Source organism: Meleagris gallopavo, chromosome 6 (genome assembly GCF_000146605.3).
Source record: "Meleagris gallopavo isolate NT-WF06-2002-E0010 breed Aviagen turkey brand Nicholas breeding stock chromosome 6, Turkey_5.1, whole genome shotgun sequence".
NCBI classification, from domain to species: domain Eukaryota; kingdom Metazoa; phylum Chordata; class Aves; order Galliformes; family Phasianidae; genus Meleagris; species Meleagris gallopavo.
The window spans coordinates 1667309-1683491 of NC_015016.2; the positions used below are offsets into that span (position 1 = coordinate 1667309).

The following is a 16183-nucleotide window of genomic DNA, read 5'->3' on the forward strand; positions in this document are numbered from 1 at the left end:
TTTTTGGTGCTCCTGTCACTTTGCTGCAGATCCATGCTGAACTCCTTCTGGCACATCAGGAGACGTTCATCTGTTAACAGTAAAGTTTCACCACTGGCACAAGTAGGAGATCAAACATACCAGATTATTTTTCCAATAACATATGTTGACAAAGACCACATTTGTGGTTCTTTGTATGCATTAACAATTGATTATAGTTGCAGAAGTCATTTTGTGCAGCTCTTTAATCTTCTGCTGCACACTAAGTGAACCTGTATTTTAAAATGTATGGTTTATAAACCCACTAGGCTAGTATGCAGAAAAATGAAACCTACACCTATTGTGGACTTGAAAATAGCAGTCATTGTTAAAAATGGCCTTTTTTGTAGTTCTTCTTAAGGTGGAAGAGAACAGTGAAGTCTTTGGCTTCCTCAAGTCAGAGCTGCCAGGACCACTGACTTCAGCCAAGTCAGGATTTCAGCTGGAAGGTCTGAGCAGCCCTCTGCGCTCCGTGCAAATGCAGTATTTCCTCTATCAGAAATTCATAACAATTTAACCAAGACTGTGCATGCTGAAAGGTTTAGGAAGACATTTTTGATGGAGCTAACTGGTGTCAGAAGCGTAGAGTCAAAGCAGTGTGGAGCTTCGTAACCTTCAGTGCACGCAGTGACAGGAGATGGCGTTAGCAGGGAACAGTCCTCCCGTGCTGCTGCTGGAGGATGCTGAAAAGCGTCGATTCTTTCACTTCCTTGCCATGCTATCATTTACAGGTTTGCACTCGAAATAATTCTTAAGTTTGTGAACAAAAAAGCACTTATCCACGTGTATCTGTGTCACAGGTAGGAGAATCAGGCTTTTTCTAAGCCTACCCCCGCAGCTCCTCTATGGAATGATATATGTTCACCTCGATCAAAGCTTTTACAATTACAAACTGATCTGACAGACGTGTTCCCTTTAAGACTGGAAAAGCTCATAATTAAATATATTTTACTCAAAGATTTTCCCTCTTACACATTACCTTGTCATCATTTTATCATTCTCACCAATTCCCCTCACCCACAAAATTGTGATCATTTGTTGTTGGTGTTTTCTGTTGTTGTTGTTGTTGTTGTTCTAAAACACTGCTTCCTCTTGCATTGAAAATTATGCTTGTCTCTGCTCAGCTTTGGGAGAGGTCTTCTGTGCTGATGTGCAACGTGACGGGCTCACCGACAGTCCCATAGCTGAGGGTTCTCGTGGAAACTTCAGTTTTAAAGCTTGACTGCCCGTTGTCTGCCGAGAGTTGGACTTCGGTGCAGAAAGATGGTTTCACGGTGAAGGAGGGAGCAGAGGAAGCTGCCACGTGCACCCCAGGCTTCACCTCCATGCAGGCATCACTCACATGGATGGAGATGTTGGAAGAGCCTACGGACTGCACACCAGTTACTCGAGATGTCGAGACGAACACGCTCCCTGGAATGTGCTCCTCCAACGTGCTGAAAAATCTCTGCCTGGGCTCGGACACCACGGGTCTCCCCAGGTTCAGCAGCACTGGCTTTCCGATGGTGGGCTCGCTGATCTCTGTCTGGAGCACGGAGATCTCGCAGGGTCTGTCTGTTTTGTGGTTCTTATCATCACACCCGTAGGTCTCGCCTTCTCCTGGAACATAATCTTCAAGATCCTCCAAAGTCAACATTTTGCCGTTGTGGGTTAAAATTTTGAGGTTCCGAGTGCTGATGTCTTCCGCCTGTACTTCCTCTGGTTCATCAATTATAATGACATTCTCCTCTTCTGGAAGGACATCTGCAACCACTTGGGGCATCCCCTCTTCAACAGGCCAAGATGTGTCTAACTCATCCACTTCTTCAACCTCTGGCCTCACCGATGAGAAGAGATGTCCATGCTCAGCTGATGCAGCTGTCTCAAAGCTGAAGCTCAAAGGCTCACCCCCACAGGCAAGCAGTGGGGAAGCAACCCTTGCCCCACAGTGCTCACTTGTTTCCTGGGGGCAGCTCCTTCCTTCAGATCCACAATCAGAACAGGAGTTATTTCCTAGTTGTTCCGACTCACACGGGGAGCTTCTGTCTTCATTGCTGCCTTGAGGTCCTTCCTGATCCGCTGCATACACCAGAGGCTGGATATTGACTTCAGAGAGACTTTCTTGGGGCAAAGAAGATTTTGACTGTTCCACCAATTTATTGTTGGAATTGTTTGTGTTTGGATCATCATCTGGGGAACGGGTCGGCCTTGAGCTGGGAAAAGTGAACGTTAACACCCCTGAGTCATCTTTTTCTTGTTTTACTGGGGAAGATCCTCTTTTCCTTGCAGGCTTTGGTGATTTTTTCACCTTGAATTCAATTATTTCTTCCACTTCAACCCATTTGGGCTTTTGCTCTTCCATCTTGGTCTCCACGGTGATCTCTCTTGCTGCTGCTCCTTGCCTGTCCTCTGGCTCTGTGACATAAAGCATGGGGACAGCAGACTTCGAGGTCGCCTCTTGCTCATGCCTGTGGACAGGCTGCCTGATCTTTGAGACAAAGACTGGCTCTGGAGTTGGCTCCGCTCTTGGGGAACGGGAAGGTGAATGGCCTGAAGAAGAACGAGCAGGAGAAACCCTTCCCCTTTGCCTTGGGCTCTTCACCACAGTAGTTATTGTCTCCTCTCTGATGAGGGAAAGGGTTGAAATGGTGTTGGCAGGAAGACAAGACTTTTTGGGGAGCCACGCTCCGTTTGCACATGCCAGTGTGGACCAAGGCGCTGTAGTGGGGTTAGTCTTAGGAGCACTCCAGAGTTGAGTGAAGCGTGTCATTTTGGAATGGATACACACACAACGCACACGCCCACATGCCCATCACTGCTTACTTGCTGAACCAGCCAAAACCTTTTTGCTTAAAGTGGATCCCAGCTCCTTCAGCCTCCTTGTGTGCACAAACACATGTCCAGATGAGAAATGGTCTTCTGGACTCTACTGTATCTCATACGCTTGCAGTGAACACCTACTTTGTGCCCAAATAGCAGTTGCACCCAAAGGTTTTACGCACTCTAGTTTACCCATTCCCTAAATGTCCACGGCTAAGATTTAGGTCAAACAAAATGGCAAAATGTATTTTATTACAGTAAAGTCCTCTCTTTTAGTAAGTCTATCTTATCTCTATTTTATTGATTAAAGATTCTTTATAGGCTAGAGATCTTCTTTTTCACAGGCAGAATAGTAATGCTAAAAGGGCATTAAGTATTTGGAAGCCAGGAAAGTTAGAATACTTCCTGCAAAAGTCACCTACACCAAAATACACTTATATTTACTCTTCATAGTACTGTTACTGCAGACACAGCCTGATCCTACTATCAGCAACTGATATAGGAATACCAGATCAATCTGGAATGCCTAGTTGTTATTTCTCAGAGTAATTCTGCTGGTCTTTACATTCTTCGAGGTATCCAGTGTGGTTGGCATTTCTCACAGCCTGTGCATAGATATATTCTGCTTGTATCAACATAATTGTCTACTCCCATCCCAAGGCAAATTGACTTTAAATGCATTTGGGGACAGGAATATCCAAGGTCAGATTTTAATGTTCTTAATTTATATGCTGAACATGCAGTTTTCCTGCAGAGTTTTTTTGGGGTCATTTTTTTACATGGAAAAACCTGAAGGTAAAGACAGAGTTTGATTTGCAAGTGTAAGGAATCTGACGTTCTGCTACAGAGGTGGCTGCTTCAGTGGAGCTAAGAGGAAAGGTGATTTTGTTTCTGCCCTGAGATTTTCATTCTACCTCCAAGCAATAGAGACTTGAATAATAAAAAAAAATAGAACAAACTGAAGGATAAAGACAACCACCAGATCAAGGAAGGAGTGATTATGTACAAAACAATAATTTTTATACTTTTTTCTGAGTTCCCTCAGTAGCCTCAGCACCTAACTTGACTAGGCTCATCTGCTCCTGCTTTGCTCTTTCCCACAAGTTACCATCACCTTTCTGCTCTGCCTTCCCACGCTGATCTTGTCTGCTGACACTGCTCTGCAGAGCCTTCATCATGACCACAGTGCCTTTCTGAATTACCCAAAACCAAGTCCCTTCTGATACAGATATGAATGAACCCACTTGTATTTGCACTAGACTTAGCTCTTCATTGCAAAGATTCAATGCTTTTTTGGCTCTGGGATTTACAGGGACATTGCTCAATCTTGTCTCTAAATTATCTGTCAATTTATTTCCTGCTAATTTCCTGGTAATTTCAAAAATGCTTCTGTTTCTCAGCTCGCTATGTTTTAAAAGTTGCAACGTGCCCTTAACAACCTGATCCCAAACCATACTCCATCACCACCCTCATTCTAGCTTGAGGGCCTCCCAGATGAGCTCGTGACCCCATTCTACCAGCAAAGGGAGGACAAGTTCCCTCGGAATCATGGAATCACTAGGGTTGGAAAAGACCACTGTGATCATCCAGTCCAACTCTCAACCTTGTTCTGAGATCCCACACATAAATGTACCAACCCAAACCCTGTTGGGGTCGCAGCCCTTAATTTAGGAATCAGTTCTTGAGCTGTCCAATGCAGCGTGTTAAAAATTTAGAACTCAGCTTATCTGATGGTATTTTGCATTATTTTATATTATTTAATCAACCAACAGAAGCTGCTGCTTCTGATCTGAAATCATAAAGGGGAAAGGGCTACTATTAGCTTACTGAGATGTGAAAAAAAGCATTTTTCCACGTGATTTCCAGGTGCAGAGATGTAGAAAGGTAAGATTTACTAAGCATGGTCTGGCTGAGAGAGATTGCTTCCTGCTCAGGACTTTCTTGGGATGTTTCTGAACGCAATATCAAGAAGTATGTCTCAGTTCTGCTACCCAGTGGAAATCCAAGCCTTGCACCTTCATTTTCTGGTATTTGGAAGGTTAAAAAAGCTAATAACTCAAATTGTTAACTCAAGGAATTTAGTCATTGGCAGACCTAAGTCTTGTTCATCCTTCCTGTCCTCTTCCTACTTGCTGGCTTAGGGTAGAAGCCGCTGGGTGGTGGGGCCATGGCTTCATACAGACCACTGGCTCCAGATGGACATGGATGATAACTGAAAGTCATCACAGAAAATAATAGAAGGAAAGATAAATCACGTGTTGAGTCTTATTTTAGCTGTTGTTTCACAAATTAGCCTCATCATTTAACAAAAGTACTTCAAAAAAAGGCAACCATTAGAGTCATGTCCAAGTCAAGGGCTGATTCTAGCAAAATTATGACTCTTGTGGGAAAGCACTCACCCAAGGACAAAGTCGAATATCTTGAGGGAGCTCTGACAACCTAACATGTAAGTGCAGTCTTCCAGTATCATACAATTCAGTTATGCCCTTGCTTACGTTACTTAAAACCGAGAAGATACTGAAAGATTTTAATGGCCAATGAGCTCCTGCAAAGAAAACACTGTAGGCTGTATTTGTTACGTTTGCTTGTCTTTTTGAGAAACGTTGGTTTCAAAGCTCTGAGTCAGATTGTACCTTCTTGAGCTCTTGTGCAACTCCTGCAATATTCAGTGGAATTACTTCTCATATTGTATCCTAACAGAAATTTGGCCTGCGCCCTGCCTAGCTGCAATGTTGCTATTTCTTTGAAAGGGACAGTAAGATTTTTCAGGTGGTCACTTTGCATAACACAAAATACCATCAGATCTGGTGGAATAGGGGCGAACACACTTGCATGGCCAATAAACACAAGCTTGTTATTGGATCATGCAGAGGCAGCAAGGCAAAACACAAATGTTACCAGAAAAACAACAAAAAATAATCAGCACTTACATGATGATGGTTTTCTTGGGCACTTTAGTCTCTTGTTCAGTGACTACAAAGAAAACAGTATGAACAGCATGGGGTTAAAGAGAGGCAAAAGCTGAAATGATGAAATTAACTTTGCTCAGTTAATCAAAATAGACTGGAGTAAAAAAAAAAATGCCTGTACCATCCCATCCATGCTTTCTGTGGTTATTTCCAGCATCACATTTAGTGATTATGACCAAGAATGAGGATTCAAATGCCTTTTGAGTAATTTAGGTTTGCTAATAACTACTGTGTTGAGAACAATATTTCAAAAACTGTCGTTTTTTTGCTACTATGAGATCCTGACTTTTGTTTGGAAGGCCAAATAGAGAAGACAAGTTACTGCATTTTTTACCTCTTCCCTTTCCCTGTAATACAGTAGTGATGGTGTAAGAAACCTGGAAATGCTTTGAGATGGGAAATCCTGGAGAGCTGAAATGCTTTCAACTGTGATTTCACTTACTTGAAGGTTTTCCCCCAAACACTGAACACTTCCTACTGTGGACTAGATGCAAAATACCAGCTGACAACAATGACAACGAAAATCATTATCATCAGAACAGAAAATGAGCATCAAAAATCTGTAGGAAGCCCCAAGGTAGTCCTGTAACACACTTACATTTGCTCCTTCCCTTTTGTTCTAGCATGTTTTTGTGAGCCCTGCCCCATGCTGAGCTCGAATCTTGTAAGGCATGCCAAGATATAGGAAAAAAATGATAGAAGATTCAATGACACTGCAAATATTTGTTCAAACAGACGTTTTTGAAGCTACAAAACATAGCATGTAAAGAGCCAATAGAGATTTTCAGCAGGTCCCCAACTTATAGAATCATAGTATGGCCTGGGTTGAAAAGGACCACAATGCTCATCCAGTTCCAACCCCCTGCTGTGTGCAGGTCACCAACCAGCAGCCCAGGCTGCCCAGAGCCACATCCAGCCTGGCCTTGAATGCCTGCAGGGATGGGGCATCCACAGCCTCCTTGGGCAACCTATTCCAGTGCATCACCACCCTCTGCATGAAAAACTTCCTCCTAATGTCTATAAATATTTATCTGCTGGAATAAAATTGAGACACAGAACTGGACTGTTTAGAACCTATTCTGAACTACTGAACCTATGTGAGATCTGGAAAAAAAAAAAAAATCAACATCAAGCCCCATCTCTTCTTGAATAAGTTAGAAAAGTTTAAGTAAGAAACTTAATTTAATCTCAAAATAATTTTCCAGCAATTGGTTTGCAGCCTTCTAGCCAGCCTATGATCAAGCAGCTCTGATCATTTCCATTTGGTACAACTCAAAGTGAACTGCAAATAAAAAAAAAAATATGTCCCTAAAATCACAAAAAGCAAGAAATTCAATTCTGTTGAAACCTATATCAAGTGGGTCCTGATGACTCATAGTTCACTGCAGAACACATCTATTTTGTATGTGCTGTATCTGAGGTGTGAGGGAGGATTTACACAGCCCTCTGTAAAGGATAGAACCACATGAAAGTAGGATGAGAGAATCTGGGTTTCTTTTCCCGAGAGGAAAATATTCTGCATCCATTTTAGCACCGGATTTATCATTTCAACTTGTTTGAGAGCATTGTAGGAAAACAGCTTTGCAAAGCAGGAGGCCCTGAGAAGCAGGTTAAAAGCTGTAAGCATTAGGGTCAGCCAGTGCTTCTGTAGGGCCAGACTCCTCCTTGGTTAATGCATTCAATCAGTGCCTTGTGAGTTATGGAACATTTCGGCTAAGTCTGAATGGAAGTCGGCTCTGGTTGCTCTGAATGGTTGACAGGTGATTTCCAATGTGGCCTCTCTTACAAACTTTAAGTTCTACTTTTCCCACTCCCTAAAGCTTAAACCTATTTCCCTGCATAGTGCATATATCTCAGAGATGGACCCACAGCATGGGATGCACAAATCTGACGTGAAATGCTAAAGCCAATTGTAATGTGGGAAACTCAGGGGCATAAAACAGTTCCCTAAAGTGGGAAGTTGAGCCTCCTCTGCATTTAAAGCAGTCTTACATTTCAGAGCCCCGGGATACGTGGCTTGCAAGAGGGATGTTATCAAAAGCCAGGTAGAATCATAGGATCACTAAGGTTGGAGAAGGCCTCTGAGATCCTCATGTCCAACCCCAGCCCATCTCACCATGCCCACTGACCACGTCCCTCAGTGCCACATCTCTGCGTTTCACCAACACCTCCAGGAATGGTGACTACTGAGTAACGAATCTGCCCTAAGCTCTGCATGAGAACTGAGAGAAAGCTATAAGGATATTTGTTGCCTTGCTGTAACTGTGCTATATTTTGGGTACTTTTCTTTAAGGTTTTATCTTCACTTGAATATCCCATCCTTTCCCCTGCTACTCACTGTTCTAGACTTGCCTGCCCAGGTGAAAATTCAGCACTTCTCAGAAACACTGGGTTTTTATTGGGAAAAAAATGAACCAGTTAGTGATGAGGGAATTGCAATAACAACATGTTAAACAGGGATGCCAGAGCACGCCTGCCCACGCTGGGTCAGATCTGCTGTACAGAGGTTAAGCAGCAAGGCGGGTGGCCACAAAGCAGACAGTCAACTTGAAGTCAAAGAGACAGATCTTCTTTCCATTGCATTTTTTAAAGTGTCTAAAATTCTTCAAATATCCACAGAAAGAGGATTTTTAAAGCAACTCTCCGTTGACTTCAGTGCAAAAACCAAGTGTGACTGAAGGCAGAAGTCAGGGGATCCCTTAGTTCAGTGGTTTCCATCCTTTTGATTTTGATCCTTCCAATGGATCTGCAAATTTCCATACCAGGATTTTAAACCTAATGGCAAGAATTTTGCTTTTGAGACCCTAAGTGTTGGTCTGATGACCACCACTGGCTGCAGGTCAGGGCCCGTAAACCACTGTACTAACGGAATCTCAATTGTGATAGTGGGTTTGACTTGGTGTAATACGCAGTACAGGAAAGGCAGGAAAGTGAAAACTAACACAACTGCAACTGAAGCCCCTTGGGTGTCTCAGGAGGCTCTTATTATAGTCATTTCCCAGAACCAACAAGAAATCAGGTAAACTGGAAAACGGACATAGCAGCCATTTTCTGATGTAGTAAAACCACACAGCAGTAATGTAGTCGTCTTGATGAAGTTATAGATAGACCAATTTTCACAAGGACAAAAGATTGTAAGGATAGAAAGTGAAAACCTTCCTGAGATCCATCCATCCTCCTGTTCTTTGCCAAATGAGCTTGATTTTTCAATAGGTAGATCAAAGTGGTCACTGACTCCCGGAGAAGCCATGAACTCCCTCCTTGTACAAGTGTACTATACCAGACTTATCCCTGATATGATTCTGCTCAGAACAGCCATCATGGTCCATGGGTGAGCCTGCTCGTTGCTCTTGGCTGGCTTGGAGCAGCTCCCACTGTTTCACCCCGGGGGTCACTCAGGGATCTATTTCTTTTCTTATTACCAAGCTCAGTCAATTGCAAATCACAGACCAAAGACTATTTCATAACAACAAGCTCCAATTACATTTCTTCCAACAAGATCACAAAATCTTTCTGTTTATGGCTGTGGGAGTGACATTGCATGATTAATTCAGGGCTGAATTTGTAACCCCGTGAGCTGTTTTACAACCTTTGCTTTTATAGCATACTTGGCACAAGGAAACTTCATGAAGATATGCCATCCTAACAGTAATTCATGTTCCTCTACATACTGCATGTGAGTTATTTTCCTCTCTATGTCACAGCAAGGACAAAGCATTAAAGTACCTCAACATTTATGCCACTGAAACAATTGTAGTGTTGCTCTACAAACACCATTCTCCCTGCAGTGCTGTTTGATGATTTACAGTATTCTGGTAAAGAACCACAAGGAAAGCAAGAATAAAACCAAAACACGTGAATACATAGATCTGGATACGGCCCTTAATGCCCTGGTGTGTCTGAATCCTCTTAATGTGTAGCAATGCATTATTGGTGTCTACAGAAGGTTGACCCAACGCTTCATCCTGACCAGGACCTTCTCTCAGACAGAGCCAACGTGAGGAGAAAGATAAGGAAATAGGATTGTGGAGTACCATTTTCCCTGAGTATTTTTCCAGAATCTGGTCATTTGCTGCTTGAGTCAGGGGGTCTTTATATTTGATGACTCTCACTTGGATGTGGATAGCAACACTCAAACCCTGTGTCAAAAGTACACTTGAACTCTTGTTATTATCCTGAGTTAATATGAAAACATCGATGATGAGAAAAGAATATACCTCAGTTCTTGGCAAACCTCTGGCTTTCTTTTGTGTCCCAAATACCTGCATCTGGAAGAGCTCTCTGACATCGATGCTTGTTGGCATAGAATGACCTATGCCTACCCGAGTCCTCTCTCTCACCCTTAAAAGCAGTAAGCTATCTCCTATCTACTGTTCCTTGGCTGTATTATCTCCTGAACTGCTTCTAGGAGCTGCTCAAGAGAGACAGCACTGGTCGTCCCATGCTCAGCCATGCAAGGATGCTCCTAGCATGTATGAAGAAACAATTTTGAATGCTAGGGAATATTCCATTCTCAGATTTGGCCACTAATCTAAATTTGTGTACCTAGCAGACTGCTTTGTGTAAGTTCCTTTAGTAAAAAGGTATCTTCAGGAAGGCAACTTAGGAAGTTAGAGTGCTATTAAAGAGATGTGTTATTGGATGGTGTAAGATCAGCCCATATCACCCTACTGATTCGGTTGAAAGATGCATAGAAAAAATGGAACAGATTCTATGATTATGTGAGTAGTCCTAGCAAAGGGTTGAACTATTGTGCAGGATATACAGCAGTCAGTCCTCCTTTCCTAATAATTCCAGAAGGTTTTCAGCAGCATTTCAGGAAAGGATCACAATATATCTGTGGCTTTATTTACTGGCCCGTGCTCTCTGTCAGAAATACGTAACTCGTGTTCTGCCAGGCTGACATACATTTCCAAGTACTGCAACAGGAATAGAAACATTTTCACTTGGCTGGTGTGACATACTCTTCATTTACGCCTTCTTTTTCATATAATGTGTTTATGAACATTATATGATGAAGTTGATTTGCCAGATTTGGAAATCAACAGATGGTGATGGGTATATGGCTGAGCTGCAGTATACCCATGCACATCCTGATGGACGTACAGATACATGGACACCAACAATCAACATGGATAAGATGGCAAATATGTTTGAACCTCAATGAGATGGTTTTAGAGTAAGACACTGACGTACTTACAGAGCTGGACAAGGACCATACCTTCAATGGTAATGGCTTGGTCTCCTCTTCTCTCCTGGGTCAGGGCTGCAGCAGTGTGATGGTAAAGTTCTGCTCCACTTTTTGCCGACCCTAATCTGTTCACCAGCTAAAGAGAATCATGCGGTACTGAATAAAATGCAGGATGCTTTTCTACAATAAAATCTTTCCATACTGTAACAATAAGTATTTTGCAATTACATGACAACAGAAACAGATGAAACCTGTGCCCCTAGATCTGAGCACAGTTTCAATGAACACGTGCTGCTCAGTAAGTTCATTATAATGCCTTACCATGAATGACTTACACAAACAAGTCATGGTACAACAGCTAGCTTAGTTACTCATTGTTTGCTCTGTGATTTGGTCCTAAGGTAACTATCTCTACCAAGAGGTCAGATTCCTGCCATTTAAGTGGTAGTTAAGCAGTTGTGTGTTTTTGTTTGTTTGTTTGTTTTTTTTCATCATCCTTCAGTCTACTGAATCTTACTCAACCAAGGCAACACTGGATCTTTGGATCTTAGCTAATGGCAGAAGCCAGGTGATGTGCTTTTGCTAAAATTCTAGTAGAAGTCTTTAAATTGGATCAGATCACATGAAAAAATCAATGGAAAAACTGTGAAGTTGCTGTGAGCTCAGCCACATCCCCTTTTATTGCTGAGTCCTGAGAGCTTATTACTATTTTATAACTGTGAGTACACAGACTATGACTAATTTTTAGAAAATATTTCACAGCACGTTCTTTCTAATTTTGAGATACTTCTCACGAATGCTTGCTAAATATACAGGAATGGCAGTAGTTTCCATTCCTATTTACTTCACTTCTTCCTTTTGGATTTGTAGTGACATAAATCTGTTCTAGTTTAAAGGTGGTCCTGAGAAAATAATCACATCAGAATGATCCCAAACTTCAAAAGATGCAGCTCTAGAGGTCTGGATTTAAGTTCCAGAGTAAACTCGCTCTATCATTACTAGAACAACCAAACTCTCAGATCAGAGTCGTCCTAAGCTTTCAGACGTTCAAGGTCCAGATCAAGGGAGAACCTGACTTGTATAAACTCTTTTGATATGGCATGCAGCAACAGTTTCTCAGTCACTGATCTCATGCAATGAATCTCAGTGCAGTGACTTCTCCAGTCTACATCATGTCAGCAGATCTTTACATCTCTCTGAACTTACTTCACATTCGTAGTGTCCCATATCTTCATTGGAAGGGTTCTTGACCACCAGGACTATTATACCACTCCGTGGTTCACTGAAAGTCTGGTATTTATTTGTGTCCTTCAACAATATGCCATCCTTGTACCATCTGCATGGAGAAAACACTTCATATGAACCAGAAAAAAAAGCAGTATCAAGAGATTCCCAGTTCATTGATCCTTCTATCAGACCAGTGAGCATACAACTCAGGAGTTAATCATTAGCTAAATGCTTGTTTCTTGGAAGACAGTCATGCAGAAAGGTAGATCACACGTGGATACTGAAGCACCTGGGGTGCTGAGACCCTTCTCAAGAAATCTCATCAGCCAATGCAGGGAAATGTGCTTGTAATCATGAGAAGTTATATTGAGCTTTCTGATTATCCCAGACGGTTTGCTCAGTTCAAGTGTAGGACAAGGAGAATAAAGCAATGACAAAATGTTGTCAGGGCATGAGTTTTTATATCTAAGCATTATCTGTAAGTATTGTTTCAGATTCTAGCCAGAAAAAAAAATACTGAGAAACTAAGGAAGGGTGGGATAGGGAAGAATCAGCGTGGGGCTGGCAGTAAGGTGAAAAACTCAAAGAAGAAAGAGTCATAACTTGGGAAAAAAAAGCAAGGAGGGTCTTCAGATCATACAAAATGGGAATGTGAGATTTGTTCCCAAGGTGCTTGAGGAACTGACCTGATCTGAGGCCTCGGTGCTCCTTCCACAGTGCAGGTAAATTGAGCATCCTCACCCTCCACAAAATAAGCATTTCTAACCTTGTTCACAAACCGTGGTGGCACTGCAGAGCAAAGATAGAGGTAGTGAACAGCTGGGAATATGACAATGCTCTAACAGATACAAAGGTGTGTCCCTGACCAGATAATTCTCAGGATTTCAGTGCACAAAGCAGTAAAGACCTCATTTTTGACCTGAGATTTCACTGCTACTGTATCTTCAAGAAAAATTAATCTCTCTTGCATGCTATATAGAACTTTTGGAACGTCTTCATATTGATGCTTAGGGAATTACACTGCTCTTTGAAACAACACATCTGTGCAGGTCTTTACCTTGAACAAGGATCTTTCCTAAGGTACTGGCATTTCCAGCAGGACTGGAAGCAAAGCACATGTACTGTCCTGAGTCAACGCCTGTTAGGTTGTCCAAGATCAACGTGCAGGAGCCATCGGGATCTTCTATTATAATGTGATGGGGATCCACCTCCACTGGCTTTCCATCTTAAAAATTAAGGGAAAGAACTCTTTGTAAATAGTTCAGTACCAGTTTTATGTTTTCTCCACAGGAATTTTATCCAGTACTTTCACTTCAGAGGAATGAGAGCTGCATTTGCTTTTTAGCACCTGATGTTAGTGATTGAAGAATGAGCTCTTCATCACCCTCAAAAGGAAATCTTCCTGTAGGTAAATGGGAGGACAGTTGGACCGGATGATCTTGTAAGGTCCTTTCTACCCTTGTGATTCTATGATTCTATAAATCACTCTTTGGGTAAATCATTTGTCACAGAAAGATCTATATTACCTACAGCTAAGATTAAGGCTAGAATTAGGTATTTCTAGGTGACCAGCCTTTAGATTACTCACTGACAGCTTGACACAGAGCAAAGCACAGAGAGAAGAAACTTGGAGTACGTGTTTCCTGATGTGCTTCTCATACCTTTGTACCAGCTGACAGACGGCCTGGGAGCTCCTGTCACTTTGCAAGCCAGCTTCACTGTCTCTCCCAACTCGGCTGTACAGTCTGCCAGTTCTTCCTCAAAGTCTGGAGGAACTGAAACAGAATCAACAGGTTAGCTCCGAGGAGGATAGGGTGTCTATGGCATGGCTGCTGCAAGGTAAGATGATAGGCAGCATTTCTGGAATTCTGCGAGGTTCAGAAAGGAAAGATGAACAAAGCTGCCAAAGTAATTCCCCAGTTAAAATAAACCATTGATAGCCAAACAAATACTCTGTTGGTCTCCATACAGCCAAATATATGCTTTGTTAAGAGATTTTTTTACTTATTCCTAGCACACAACACTATGTAATACTGTTCCTATAGTCTTCTTCATTAGAGCATCTCACTAAAAGCCCAATAAAGAGTTCAGACTTTTTTTTTTACAGCATATATAGTGTCTTAGTGTTATACACTAAAACCAATTCTGTTCTGGCATTTTAAAGTGCCAGATTTCCTATGATGCAAATTATGCCCTTTCTAGCTTATATCTGTACAATAAAAATCTAATATCCCTGTTGAAAAAGTGTGTGGATTAAAAATCGTCTTATGGGCTTGATCAAGGTGCCTACCCTAGTTCAGATGGAGTACTTAACTATAACCATTCCAGTTAAAGCTTACTGCTTGCAGTCAGGCTGTGTGAATTGCTATTCAGAGCAGCTATGTGGTTTTAACCTGTGGGAAGCCTCCAACCCTCATTCAGTTGAGGAGGTGGCAGATGACTCCAGGTGGTTTCCATTTGTCCTAGAAAAAAAGTGTCCTTCTTCAATCAGGGAGCCAGTCCCAAGCAAGCCATACTCACTCCAGACAGGTTGGCTGATTCGCTGCTGTATGCCACAGATTTCTTTCACCCAGGAGTTCTTGATGTTCACTGTACGAGCCTGAAGGAGGTACTTGCGGACTGAGTCCTCCCGCTCATGCCAGATCTCAAAGGCACGGTCATCCCCTTCCACCATGTCGTTCACATCTATGTTGTTCAGCTGCAAACAGGAGGAGTGCAAGAGAGTCAACACAAATCCTTTGTTCATTTCAGGTCGGGCTGCATTCCAGCCAGAACTGAAATCTCAGAGTTTAGTGTGATTCAGATCTGGACCTAGCCTTTGTGAATCAGAACCATTATCAAAACAGGTTTTAAATGGAAACAATTATTAAATACCAGCAAGTCTGCTGCTGTCAGTGCGTATACTCTTCAGTGGACACTACTTATGCCATTCCCATCAAAGCTATATTACGTGCTCTGACAGCAAAAGAGGAAATTAGAGTAATGGTCAGACAGGGGGAGAAATGCAACGTGGCTTTGGCTGAACAGCAATCAGAGTCACTGTGCAACACTTTCCATGGAATTTCTGACTTTTGGATAGCAAATAAACGTTTTCCTGGCAGTAATTATTACATTTCAGGAAAGTCAGGAAATTATTACAAGTCAGGAAAGTCCAGTATTAAAGGGTATTTCAGGGTGGGGCACATAACCGCCCTAGTGCATAATGCCGTAGGGTTGACATTGGGCTTAGTCAAGAACTCTAAAAGGCTTTTTATTTGCTTGACCTTCATGATGTTCTTGAAGATGTAACTGTAAGTGTCTGTCCTTGTGTCTCGCTTCGGTTTGCAGATCACAAGATAATTCCTGAAGAGGAAGACATGTCTTTTGTGTCCTTTCCATGCCATTCTTGCTCCTGGAGCTCCTTCCCACACAATGAAGTGGCCCTGGCAGGAAAATAAGAAAGAGCACATAGTTACACTGGAATAATTGCTGTGGTGACATTATACCATTTCTCAGCAAGGAGATAACAAATTTTTGGGAGATAACAATTTTAACCATTCCATCCTTATCCTACGCACCATTGTTTTATTACAACGTGGTTTATTACACACTCATTTGATCTCCTTCACCAGAGTAGGATGTTCGTTTTCTGTACCCTCGTGAACTGACAACTCCATTTAGTAGGTTCCCCCTGGCACCACTGGGGAGAAGCAGGCACATCTGGGGTGTGATTCAGTGGGTTTTTGTTATCAGATGTCTAAATGCAGACAGCTGAGTTATACCAGACTGTCTCAAAATTGCTGCAATTAACCTTACAACTCTACTCAGCAGAACACTGTGATTCTCATGAAAGAGGGGACACAAAGAAGCAGAGTAAATGACTTGCCCAATGTGACACAATAAGTCTACAAAGAGACCAAAATTTGAGTAAGCATGCTAGAAGTCAAGAAACATAAAATCATTCAGGTTGGAAAAGACCTCTAAGATCGATCACCAAGTC

General features: G+C 42.2%; 1 protein-coding gene across 1 annotated transcript in view; it reads right to left on the bottom strand.

Annotated features, from left to right (window-relative positions):
- Window positions 1–16183, bottom strand: part of OBSCN (obscurin, cytoskeletal calmodulin and titin-interacting RhoGEF) — a 170471-nt gene that overhangs the window by 28992 nt on the left and 125296 nt on the right. The window contains 7 exon segments of the mRNA XM_010712264.3: window positions 11008–11113; window positions 12184–12313; window positions 12891–12993; window positions 13262–13429; window positions 13866–13979; window positions 14725–14902; window positions 15468–15626. Coding sequence (XP_010710566.1) covers window positions 11008–11113; window positions 12184–12313; window positions 12891–12993; window positions 13262–13429; window positions 13866–13979; window positions 14725–14902; window positions 15468–15626 — 958 coding nt within the window.